At 42.2% G+C, this 12,796-nt stretch overlaps 1 protein-coding gene across 3 annotated transcripts in view; it reads left to right on the top strand.

Annotated features, from left to right (window-relative positions):
- Positions 1-12,796, top strand: part of CORIN (corin, serine peptidase) — a 236,358-nt gene that overhangs the window by 211,279 nt on the left and 12,283 nt on the right. For all 3 annotated transcript variants that reach the window (XM_019553231.1, XM_019553230.1, XM_019553232.1), the window contains 2 exons: positions 716-838; positions 10,912-10,961. In XM_019553231.1, the coding sequence (XP_019408776.1) occupies positions 716-838; positions 10,912-10,961 (173 nt within the window). The remainder of the gene's footprint in view (positions 1-715; positions 839-10,911; positions 10,962-12,796) is intronic.

Genomic DNA, 12,796 nt, shown 5'->3' with positions numbered 1-12,796 from the left:
AGAGAAATATATATGATTTTCTGATGTTCCAACACTTGATATATAGCACCATAGCATTAATTTGTGCCTGAGGATTGAAGGCTTTGTATCAATAGCCTTCAAACAGAGATCTTTAGAGACAGAAAGTTTTGCTCACCCTAAGAGCAAAGAAGAAGAAACTGAACTTGAACAATTTCCAACTCTTGGCTCTATTGAGCCTTGTGTGTCATTGAAGAGATTCTTGATTTTGGGCTAAAATTTTCTCCTGGGGAGGTTCCTATGATCAGCATGAATGCAACTGGATCATCATCTAATCATCAGTCCTGATAGGCAAACAATCATATACATGATACATTTAGGAAAATAGTCGTGGGGAAAGAACTTGATGGATAGAACATCTTGAATATGCTCATTCACATTTTAATCCAAATGGAGCAGGAATGAAAAAGCATATATAAAAATATGCATTTTATACCATCAGCAAAAACCCTTGAAATTTCCATTTCTCACCTTCATTCCTGCTCCTAGTTGTTACAAAATTTTTCATGAATAGTAATAAAATCCTAGGATGTATGACTTTGACCAAACCCCTTCCCCTCAATCGCATGTAAATCAGTTGGCTGTCTTTGGAGTACAGGGGAGGAATGAAAGTGTCTTTCTCTCCCATAATGTAATGTATGGGTAGTCAAAGTCACAGTTGATTAAAGATTCATGAATGGTTTTTTTTTCATTTCAGGGGGCTGCCTACAACAGAAATTGTACAAGAACATGAAGAGCTACAGCATCAGAAATGGCTAAAACTGCACTCAGACTGGAAGAATAGAAATGCCTCCACATTACATGCACTTCTAGTGAAAGGGTAAGGAAACTAATGCATGTAGATGATGTGTATTTCAATGCTGTGGATGAGAATTTAGAAAGGGAGGATGGCACCTCCCATCTTTGTTTGGGATGTGTAAGATATCTGCTTATGCATGCATACAAACACAAACACTAATCAGAAAAATTCTAAAATGAGTTAACATCTTCAGTTTCCTTTTGGATCTTCTTCATGAATCTAATTATCTGTTTGATCATGTTTTCATAGCCTATACATTTTATGATAAACTCTAAGCAGAGTATCATTGGCTAGCTAATGAAATAATGACTACATTTACAAAAATAAATATGATTCCATACAAAGAGAATTCGACAACCACATGTCTTTAACTCTCATCCATTCATGATTTGGAAGGGGTCAGATGTTACTGGTGGAAAAAGGAAGCATTATAAAAATTCATGGACTATCAAATCTAATTTAAAATTTGCTCAGCACCTCACAGAGGAGCTCAGCAATTTGTTGGATCTTCAGGTGTTGGTCCTCAGACCTGAATACTGCAAAGTCTTGTTTGCAGACTGCTCACCTGGCATAAAGTTAAATACTTGCATGTGCCTTTGCAGTACTAAGACATTAGTTTGCAAAGTCTATTTCAATTTTAATCTTATTTGGCAGTCATGCTTGCAGAAAACACTGCTGTAGCATTGGTTAGCATTTCTGTGCTTCATATACCAATCTCAGGGAATGCCAAATATGGAGTAAACTGGTAATAATGTAAATGTTATTTAAAACAAAAAACAATTTCTGGCTTCTGAGGCACAATGTCCTTCCTTTGTGTGTGTGTGTTGTGGGAAAGTTTCCACATCTCCAGCTTGCAGGAGAGAGAGTACCTGATATCTGAGAGTGCCTCAGTGACTGGGCCATTGTTCCAGGATCCTACCATAATTCTCTGCCTCCAAAGAAACAAGTATGCCTATACTAGGTCTTTTCCTAATTACAGAATTTGCCTATTTCACTCTGCAACAACAAGTAATGTAACCTATTCATCTGCTCAAAACTATTTCCTAAAGGTCTGCAGTCCCCTACATGCTTTTTCTATATCTCCTCTCCTACCTCTCACATGGTTCTCAGCAGCTATAATAAGCCCAGTTGTTGCTATCTTAGGGTCAGACTGCAAGCTACATCTACAGTAAACTGCTGTTTGTTTCTCTTCTTCTCTGGGAAAAAATCTTCCCCAGCTGGTTGCTTATCACAGTAGCTACTAATTAGGACAACCTCATCAGGGAGGAGAGTAGAGCAAGTCTAGGAAAGGTTAGAAAGTTTTGAAGGGAGTTGATACCTCTGTTAGACTCTTAAAAGAACAAGACAATTGCTGTGGGAGATCCTTAATAACCAATAGGGAAGGACATCAGGCAAAGCCTTCAGCAACATCTGTTTCCCTTACTGGGACTACTATAGATGAGTTCCTATATTTGGAGAGACCACAGCTTCCAAACATAAGTTAAATTCACTTGTGGAAGGTTTTCTTTGCAGCATCTGCTGTTCTGGATACCTTGGTGGATTTCATATAATGAGCTATTCTGAAATGGTACTGACTAATGTGGAACCAGGCCTAACCAACTGGAAGTTTGCAGGCTGCCTTCAGGAACATACCCAGGATTTGAGGGGTGTGGTGGAGAGCTCACCTAGTGCAGAAGGTATGATGGACAGTGGAGACCATAGGTCTTGGGGGAAGAAAGTTCACTGTTTATGTGCTGTACCTGCACTACTGCAGCCCCAAGGATCTGCCCTTGGCCTTCTCCAAATATCCAGAGAAAAACTGGACATTGGAAGGTCATTACACATTTGTAATGGAAATCTCCAGAAGGAAAAGCAATCCTAGAAGAGGCTTCCTCAGTGTACTTCTGGAGGGTGCAAGTCAGGGTTATTACAAATATCTAATGGAGGACAGAGGAATTCCCTAAGTTTCAGGGGTGAGGGCAAAGGGACAGAGGAGGACACAGAGAATTACAGACTGTTCAGCTTACTTTGATCCCTAGAAAGTTTCTGGAGCAAATTATTAATTAGTTTGTAAGAGTTAATCATTTGGTGAAAATGGCTATAGGAAATTTTTAAGAGTAGGTCAGAGAATTTGGGCAGGCATAATCTTCCCTTGAGCAGAGGGATGACCTCCTGAATTCCCTTACAACTCTATTTTTCCTTGTTTCTGTTATTATAACAGAAGTGTTTCATATAAAGCATAGGAGATGATTGCTCTACTCTACTTGTTGGTGAGGCCTCAGCTGGACTGCTGTGTCAGAAGTTTGGTCCCATACTGTAAGAAATACTGGAGAATCCAGAGGAGTAGAAAGACTGATGAAGGATTTAGAAAACATGAACCCTGAGGAAAGATTGCAGGAACAGAGTATTAGTTCACAACGAAGATGAGGGATGGGCACATGATAACATTCTCTTAGTACGTAAACGTTGTTATTGAAAGAATGAGGACCAGTTGTCTGCCATGGTCCCAAAGCAAGGATAAGAACAAATCAGCAGATTTGCAGCGAAAGATTTAGACTGAATATTAGGAAAACCTTTCTAACCATTAGGGTGGTGAAACATCAGAACTGACTATCTAAGAATGTGGAATATCCTTCACTGGAAGTTTTGTAAGAGCAGATTAAACACCTTTACGGGGCTTACCTGATCCTGCCTCAGTGTAGCATGTTGGACTGAATCACTTCTTGACACCTCTTTCAGATTTATGCTTCTAGAGGGAGTTTCATTTCTAGATTCAGGGCATTTGGAAGACCCCTCCTTCTGGGACACTAAGGCCCCTCAGGTCACTCTCTGATTAGGCTCAGGAATAAAAGAGGATTTCTGTTTTTAAGAACCAGAACAAATGAAAGAGAATTCTACCTATTAGTGAGGAGAGAAATAGTTGAAGAAGCAGTTGCTCCTTATCCCTTGCAGACAGGTGAATTCTAGAAAATATTTCTGGAAGTCGGGAGGACAGGCTATAACTAACTAGGACAATATCAAAGATATTGGTCCAGGACACTGAAACAATATCCTAAACTGTCAAAGGTTACAATGACAGCTTCATAAACTGAAAGAAAAAGTGTCATGCCAGCTCATAAAGCCAGCTGATGGATCAATAGCCAGGTAATAAATAATACTGGAAAAGTTCACAAAACATTTAATCAGAAATATATCTGTTCCCTAGAAAGAAGGCATCTTCTCAAGATTTGCAGTACAGTGGAAAGATAGCAAAGCTTGCTGTGAATGAGCTTGTTTCTTGGCAGAATCAATTAGTTTATGCTTAGCTCTATGCTGCTATGGCTAGCCACCTTCTGGTACCTGAGCTAGTTCATTTAAAGCGAATTTAGTATTTTTATGATATGCTGTTCTCTTGCAGTGTAGACATCTCCTGAGTCAGAAGATAAGAGGTTGAGTAGAACCTAGCTAACTCTGAGAGAAGGTTAGAATACAATTTATGTCTGTTAGTTTTAAATTAAGAATAAAGGAAAACCTGATAAGCCAACATAATTTTTGACCATGCATTTGGCAAATGGTTGATAACAGAGTCATGGCAGTTGTCACTAGACTTCTCAAGTCAGACAAGCCACTTGGGCCTTCAGCCCCAAATAGCTCAAAATAGCTATAACCCCCCTTGGGGGTTGTCAGAATTAGCCATGTTCTATGTTGAGTGTAGGATGAGAAGTATGCCCATTCAAAATGACAAAGTAAGTTAGCCTTGCATCCCTGAGGACAGAATTTTGCAGTCTGTGTATTCAGACTGTAGAAGGACCTGGGGGTTACAATGGACAATAAACTCAATATGAGCCAACAATGTGCCCTTGTTGCCAAGAAGGCTAACACCTTACTGGGCTGTATTAGTAGGAGTGTTGCCAGCAGGTTGAAGGAAATAATTATTCCCCTCTATTTGACACTGGTGAGGTCACATCTGGAGTACTGTGTCAATTATTGGGCCACCCACTGCAGAACAGATGTGGACATATTGGAGAGAGTCCAGTGGAGGGCAGTGAAAATGGTTCCAGGGCTGGGGCTCATGACTTCTGAGGAGAGGCTGAGGGAACCGGGTTTATTTAGTCTGGAGAACAGAGGGCTAAGGGGAGGTTTAATAGCGAAGGCTGAGGGGAGATTTAATAGCAGCCTTCAACTACCTAAAAGGGTAATTACAAAGAAGGTGGAGGTACACTGTTCTTAACGGTGGCAAGTAGCAGGACAAGAAACAACGATCTCAAGTTGCAGCAAGGGAAGTTTAGGTCAGATATGAGGAAAGCCTTCTCACTAGGAGAGTAGTAAAGCACTGGAACAGGTTACCCAGAGAGGCTGTGGAATCTCCATCCTTTGAGGTGGAGGTAGACAAAGCCTTGGCTGAGATGATATAGATGAGGATGGTCCTGCTTTGAGTAGGGGTTGGACTAGATCAGCATGTCTCAGCCCATGTGTCACAACCCAAAAGTAGGTTGTGGGAATATTTGAAAGGGTCACGGACAAATCAGCGTGGGAAAGCATGGGTCTCCCCTTGCAGCCTTGACAGCATTCCAGCCTGCAAGGGGCTGCTTGGGCCAATCGGCACTGGAGAAATGTGCCCAGGTGCCAAGACTGCTGCAGAGCAGAGGGGCAGCGAGAAGGCACCTTCCCCTTCCAGTGGGGGAAGGGGCAGGGGAGAGAGCTGTGTGGGCAGGTTGGCAGCAGCAGGGCCAGTGCCTGTGCTCATGGGGACAGGGCGGCTAGAAGACACTGCTCAGGGGATGGGAGGGGCCGTGACCAGACTGCTTGGTGCAGCACAGGAGCCTCCCTCCTCCTCCTTCCAGCCTGTGCTGAGCTGGACTCGCTCTGCTGCCGCTCACATAAGCTGGAGCCACTAAAGCCACTCTACTCCTTGCTCGAGTGGGACAGGGGCAGCTGGGATCCTTCCGGCAGGGCTGTGGGGAGGGGAGGGGGCTGCAGGTTGGGAGTGAGGGGCCCTAGCATGGCCCAGGGCGCAGGGGTCTGGGGGTCAAGCTCCAGCAGAGCCAGGGGAGTGTGGGTTGGGACAGACCATGGACCTTTGCAAATGAGTCCCAGTCAGAAAAAAGTTGAGAACCACTGGGCTGAGACATGCTGATCTAGACGACCTTCTGAGGTACCTTCCAACCCCCATTTTCTATGATTCTGTATCCAACTATGAATACTGATACTGATTTCTGTTCTCCAAGAAAGTAACTTGTATGATTGGACAAATATCAAGAATGCTTAAACTGTATAATCCAAAGGAGAGAAATACATTATTTTGTCAATGACTCTTCTTGCAAGCCTAACGTTTAATAGCTTTTACAGGTATTGTTGCTAATGCCAGATGCCATTTTACTATGCTGCCTAAAGGTCTGGCAGAGGCTAACGAAGGCATCAGTATTTCTGAAGAGAGAAACTTGACAAATGATGATAGCAGAGTGTACATTTTACACACGTTCATCTCATATTTTCCTCTTTTGGGAAACTGGCTATGGGAGCACAAATCAGAGAAAATGTTTAGAGAGAAATTCTCAAGTGCATGACTGGTCTCAGTGATGATATTTCACAGTCCTTTTATCCAGAGAACTGCTTTCAAAACTTTCTTCAGAGTTACATATATGTAAGGGACAGCATAATATATTTGCTGATATTAGCCTTGGATCTCTGAGGACAGAATTTTGCAATCTATATATTCAGGCTGTAGAAGGACAGATATTTCCCTCAACTGTACAATAGCTGTAGCATTTTTTAAATTAATAAGGTTCTTGGAGTACAAATTAACTTTGAATTTGACTCAAAGCATCACAGAAAGAATAACACTGGTGGAACAATATAGCTAGTAAAAAAGGCTTGAACACCACTGTCTTCTTTCCTTAAAACAGACTTTGTATATGTTCAAAAGGCAGTATTCAAGTGTTCAAAAGAAACACTTAAAGCTTGTTGTTCAGATTTTTACTATGAGATTCTGGCATATAATTCCTTTTCCATTAATTACTCTTAAATTTGAGTTATCTCTGACATTTGGTAGATGTCTAGAAAACAGCTGAGGTAGGTAGTTAGCTGTATTAGTCTCAGGTCACTCAGAAGACATGGTAGAAAATGGTAACTATTAAGAAACTCTTGAAATATTGAAGTATCATAGTATATTGGTAAACCTTGGTTTGTGCTGACTTGTACCAAAGCTGGATTAGTACCTATATTCATGAAGACATTTGAAAACCCATCCTGTTAAGACAGAGCTCTTGCAATGATATATACAGCCTAGGTCTGACCGCTGGTGGTCATTTTTTGCCAAGAATACAAACTGGCCAAATTCACATCAGATAAATTACTTTCTGGCTTAGTAAAAGCAGTAGCATTTACCTTTTTGTTTTAAACAGTAGTGTAACACTGAGTGCTTACACAAGTGACATTTTTTTGTGCAATCAGGCCCCTGAAAGCACTCTACAGATGTGACATGACACATGTGCGTGGCTGTAGAGCGCTTTTAAAATGGCTAATCATGAAAAAATTAACTCCTCTCAAATCAGCTACTAGATTAAGGTGCTCTACAGTAGAGTACCTTAGGGAAATTGTGTTCCCTTGAGGGTTAATTTTTTATGCAAGGGGGAGAGCTGTCAGTAGGGGAGGGAGGGAAAGGAGCAGCACCCAGCTGTCATTGACCTGAGCTGGAAGGGGAAGTGTGGAATGGAGCCTCCTTGCCTTGTGTCGTCCCCTCCTCTCCCTCCCCGCAGCTACCTCAGATGGGATATTAGGGTAGGGTTTCCATATTTCCAGCTTCAGAAAAGAGGACACCTATTGTGGGGAGGAAGAGGGAGAGGCAGTTTGTTGGGGGGCAGTGATATGCCCATGCCCTCCCCCTGCCCCTCACTCCCAAGCCACAGGCCCCCAGCCCTGCTGCTGCCCCTCACTCCCAACCAACAACACCTTGTTCCCCAGACCATACTGGTGCCCCTCACTCTCAACTTGCAGCACTCCCACTGTCCCTACTGATACCCCTCACTTCTGACCCACAGCCTCTGCCCCATCCCAGCCCTGCTGGTGCCCCTCGCTCCCGACTTGCAGCCCCCTGCCACCGCCCCACAAGCCTTGCTGCCCATGCAGGTCCCTGCTGCATCCCTGTCCCCCATTGGAGGGGCAGTCAGCTCTCTCACGTCCCTGCCCTGCTGCAGCTCCAGCACTGGCAGGCGCATATGCACACCACATACACAGACACATACTCTCCCCTCTGCTTGCAGTTGGGGCTGCATGTAGACCACATGATGCCCCAGCCTCCAATCGCCCTGACCTCCCTGCTCCAGGCCCCAAGTAGCTCCTAGCTGTGGCAAGTTGGGTAGAGACAGAGCAAAATCCCAGACATTTACTGATATATTTTTTTAAAAACCTGCCTGGACATGCATAAGAAGACTCCAAAAGAGGACATGTCTGGGAAAACCTGGATGTATGGTAACTCTATATTAGGTGAGGGGGCTCTATTTCCCTCCAACCCTCCATCTGTGGCTGGACTGCTTGAGAATGGCAGCAGCATGGGGCTGCCAGCTCTTTTGCCCAGAAGGGGGGGGGGAACAGAACCCCCTCACCTCATGGGCCTGGCCCAGCTCCCCCAGTACTCTAGCCAGGCTAGCTGGGGGTGGGGGACACCCATTCCATACCCCCCTCCAGCTTAGGCCAGGCAAAACAGCCAGCAGCTGGATGTTGCTCCCTCCCCCAGAGCTGGTGGCGGCGGGGGGCTGGGGAAATGGGTAGTGTCTTTGGAGATTGCTGGTATATCCCTGCCTGCTGGCCAAGAGGGCCGAGGCCGGTGTAAGCAGGTTCGATCCCTGACCCAACAGGCAAACATCTATTAGGTTGGGGGCGGGACTTTTAACTCATGGGCTAGGGACAGACATTACATAAAAAACAGTTTAAGTAATCAGAAACTGGTTTAAACTTGTAATAGAACAGATGCTTGGTGCACATAAACCAGTTTGAAAATAGCTGAAACTGGTTTGAGGTAAACCTGGTTGAATGTAATATCATACTTAACTGATTTGGGTCAAACCGGTTTATGCAATGTCTGTCTTAGCCCCCTTCTTGATTTAACTTGAACCAGAGTCCCCCAGTATCCCAGATGCTGTGCAGCCCTGGGCAGGGCTCTGCTCTCTGCTCCAGCCCAGCAGGGCTGGCCCCCACCCTGGTCCCTGGCTGGAGCTTCAGCAGAGACTGCAGACACAGCAGCATCTGCCTGGCTTCCTCCTGCCTGCTGCCCTCCCCACACCCTGCACCTCCCTGTTCAAGCAGGGATTCCCCCTGCCCTCTCCTTTACACAGACACCTCTCAGCATTAGCTAGCATACCACATGCTGGCTGGCTACAGCCTGTGCTGTGGGAGATGGGACAAAGGCAGACAGGACAGTGTTGGCTTAGGAACTAATCAACAGGTAGCTGGTAATGTCTCTCCATTCCTTCCTTGGAAAAAAATTGTTTAAGAAGAGCTTGAACTAATTAGGCTGTTGTTTTGTTGAATGGGTGCTAAATGCTAACAGCTCCCTGTGTAACTCTCTGCTCTGTAACTCAATGCTCTGTTATCAACAGCAATGGGGGGACCCCTCCCTAATCTGAGTGTTTTGCCAGGGCCTTGCCACACCCCTCCTCAGCTCTGGCTTCTAGCCTGAGCCACTGCAGGCATGTGCCTGCATTGTTTCAGTCCATAGGGGATGTCTGAATGGTTACAAACTAGTTCAGCCTAGCCAGGTTAGACTAACCTGCAAAGACTGAATCAATTTAAGCTCAGGGTTTTGAATGTCTGTCCCTAGCCATGGTGGTTTGTATAAAGTGCCATCTGTTAAGAATGCAGCCCCTAACATCTGTAGGCACCATATTGGTTTGCCCTGTATGGGGTATTTATTTATTACAGTATTTTAAGTATTTGTTTGCTTGTGAAATGCATTGAGGTCCTTTTGCTTCAAAAGTACTATGCAAATTTAAATTGTTAGCATGCCCTCATTAATATTCATCAGTACAGTTTTATTACATTATGCAGTTTTGTACTATTTACTAATATTATTGCAGCATTGTTCAAACTTAACAATGGAAAGCAGCTTTGTAACAGCTTGTACTAATGTTGGTAGCTTAGGGCATATTTATTTTTCATGAGTGAAATTTTTTTTCTGCTCCTTGGTCTCCATTTGCTCTTTTTCTCTATTTTCCACACATGCCCGCATTGTTGATATTTTTACTAGTTATTGTTAACTAATAATTGTTAATTAGGCTGATTATAAAATAGGAGCACAACATTGATTTATGTATTGCTTTAGTTTATACATTAATATAGTTTTAGTTGAAAAATAGTTTACATTTTAAGTGGTATTGTCTGTGGAATCCAAACATTTCTTATGTTTTTTTCCCCATTACTACAGTATATGTCCATCATAACCTCTCAAGGAACATAGATAAATATTTGAAAATATATATAGCAACAACTTGGCCATGATCCTTCGGAGTCCTATATACACTTAAACTTACATGCTCTGAGAGGTCTCATCAAACCAATGAGATGAGGAGGTACATGAATGGAAACATCTATAAGATAGTCAAGAAGTGAATCTCCTCCCTCTTCCTCTCACCCCTGGAACATTTTCATTGTAAAAAAACACAAACATTTTTCATTTACATGAATTTTTTTTAAACTTTCAGGTTTTTCAGCAAAAGACCAATATTCTTTGGGCAAAAGTTTCCTTTTTTAAAATGAAAAATGTTTTTTGAATTTTAAAAAGTTAAAAGATTTTTATCTTCCAGCTGTATGTAGAAAGAGAATTCTCACACTGCCTTCAGATGCCCAGAGTTAGCATTGTCAGGTTCACTTCCCAGCTGAGCTTAACTGTTGGGTTAAAACCAAAAGAGGTAATCTCCAACTCATAAAGAGTCTTATAGCTCTAAACTCATGTTTTAAATTGCCTCCAGAAACAAAGTGGAAGCCAGGGCAATTTCTGGAGCTGTTGTGTTACATTATACTGTGTGGGTTAATTTTAACAACTGATTTATGTGCACCTGTATTGGGAAGATGTAACAGTTCTGATGGTAAGTAAAGTGGTCAATATAGGATTTTCATGATGTTTTTGTTTTGACATTTAGGCAGTCATGTCAAAGCAGAAGCAAAGTGTCTCTTCTTTGTACCAAAGAAGGTAAGACAAAATCATATTGCCGTGGAGCTCCTAGGCATGTAATTTTAAACATGTGTTTGAATATATTTTAAAAGGTATATTTAATATGTATTTCTCCTTACATTTTGTTTACCTTTGCTCACTCATTAGTTTAGCATTAGCTCTTTTTGCCGCAACATCTGGTATGATCAGTTTTTCTCACCTCTCGGCTACGTTATTGTCTGCTGCAGATACTAGACTAGGCCCTGGTAAATTAATTGAGAGTTTTACTATTGATTTCAAGGGGAGCAGGGTTGTTCTACACTTGTTCTCCCTTTGTAAGACTTGTAGGATATGTATTTTACACATTTTAGAATTCTTCTTCAAATCTTACCAAGGAAAACTCTCTTGAATATAAGTGAAAATTGTCCATGTAAGGACCTTATAATTTAATCTATAATTTGATCCATAGATTCCAATGAAACAGTGCCAGATTAAGTTACACCTGCATTAAGTCTGAAGTAACTCCACTGCTTTTATTGGAGTTACTATGAATTTACACTAGAGTGATTGAAATCAGAACTTGGCTCAGAATCAATTTTAATAATTGTTTGCACTGGTATCATCCCCTTCCTAATGCCTTGTGACTTGGAGTATGACAAAAGGATAAAGTTCTTCATGGCATTGATCTTGTCAGTGGCCATGTTTCTGGCAATTAAATTAAACTTTTGTCAGTGTTGGACATGAGTCAAGAATAGGCACCTGACTTGGGAATACAAGCTGTGCTCCACTTGCTAATGTGAATGTCAAGGGTTTAGGGAATCTTAATGAAGGAAGTCCAGATCAAATTTAAATGCACAGCAGACTGTGCAAATTTAATAGGTTTGAAAATGCAGCAGTTCTTCAGCTGGGATGAGGTTAGGTTCTCCACATTGGAAAGCTTTTGTGAAGAACATTTTAAATAAATAAACTAGCCCGACATGAGAAAGATTAGTTAAACAGTGCGACCTAAGTTCAGGGAACAAATTGACTAACTATTATTTCTAGAAAAATCATATCACATGACTCTTTTAGGGTGTTTCCTGCTTACACACAATACATGCACAGAACTTTAAGGCAACACAAGCATCCTAGCCTCTGAAGTTATATCAGGGAATGTGCCAAGGATTGAAAATAGGCATTGTGCTAATTTATTTCTTCATAACTGACCTGTATATGTGCAGAAGTAGGATATCTTCCCATAGGGGATTGATTCTAAAAGGACTGCAGAAGCTGATGTTTTTAGCTTACTCTCTAAATCAGTCAGAGTTTAAACAAGAGGATGAAAACAAAGCAATACAGTTTGCCACCTCCCAAAGCAAGAATTAAAAGAAGGAACTAAAAGAAAGAGCTAAGAGCATTTAAATAATGGTAATTGACTAACTGGGTAATGAAAAATATCTTGTCAGTGACATTTGTAAGGTGAGGGTATAACTTCCAAAGGAAGTGGTGATTATTTAAAAGGAGAAAGGACAGAGCACTTGAAATACTTGCAATAAACTTTCCCTGTATATGAGCAAATAGGTATTTTCCATTAGTAATTTCCATAAGCAAAGCAAATGTAGTATGCTGCAGCTGAGTCAGTAATATGGTGTACATTAGGCCTGTGTGAAGCAGCAAGTATTTGCTTTGGATTCAGATTTGGCTGATTCGAAGGGGCAGTGATTTGATTAGAAGATTCGAATCACTGTCCCAATTCAGTTCAGCTGAATCGGATCCAAAGATTTGGCACCATTTTGGAGATTTGGCCATAGACTAAACAGGCAACAGTCCTTACCACGCTGGACACAGTTGCCTCCAGTTGGTAAATCTGTTGTAGGGGGCGGAGGGGGAAGGGA

The sequence above is a fragment of the Crocodylus porosus genome, unplaced genomic scaffold (genome assembly GCF_001723895.1).
Source record: "Crocodylus porosus isolate Cpor-Errol unplaced genomic scaffold, CroPor_comp1, whole genome shotgun sequence".
Lineage (NCBI taxonomy): Eukaryota > Metazoa > Chordata > Crocodylia > Crocodylidae > Crocodylus > Crocodylus porosus.
Note: the sequence above shows the minus strand (reverse complement) of the source record. Positions and strands in the feature narration are given on the sequence as shown.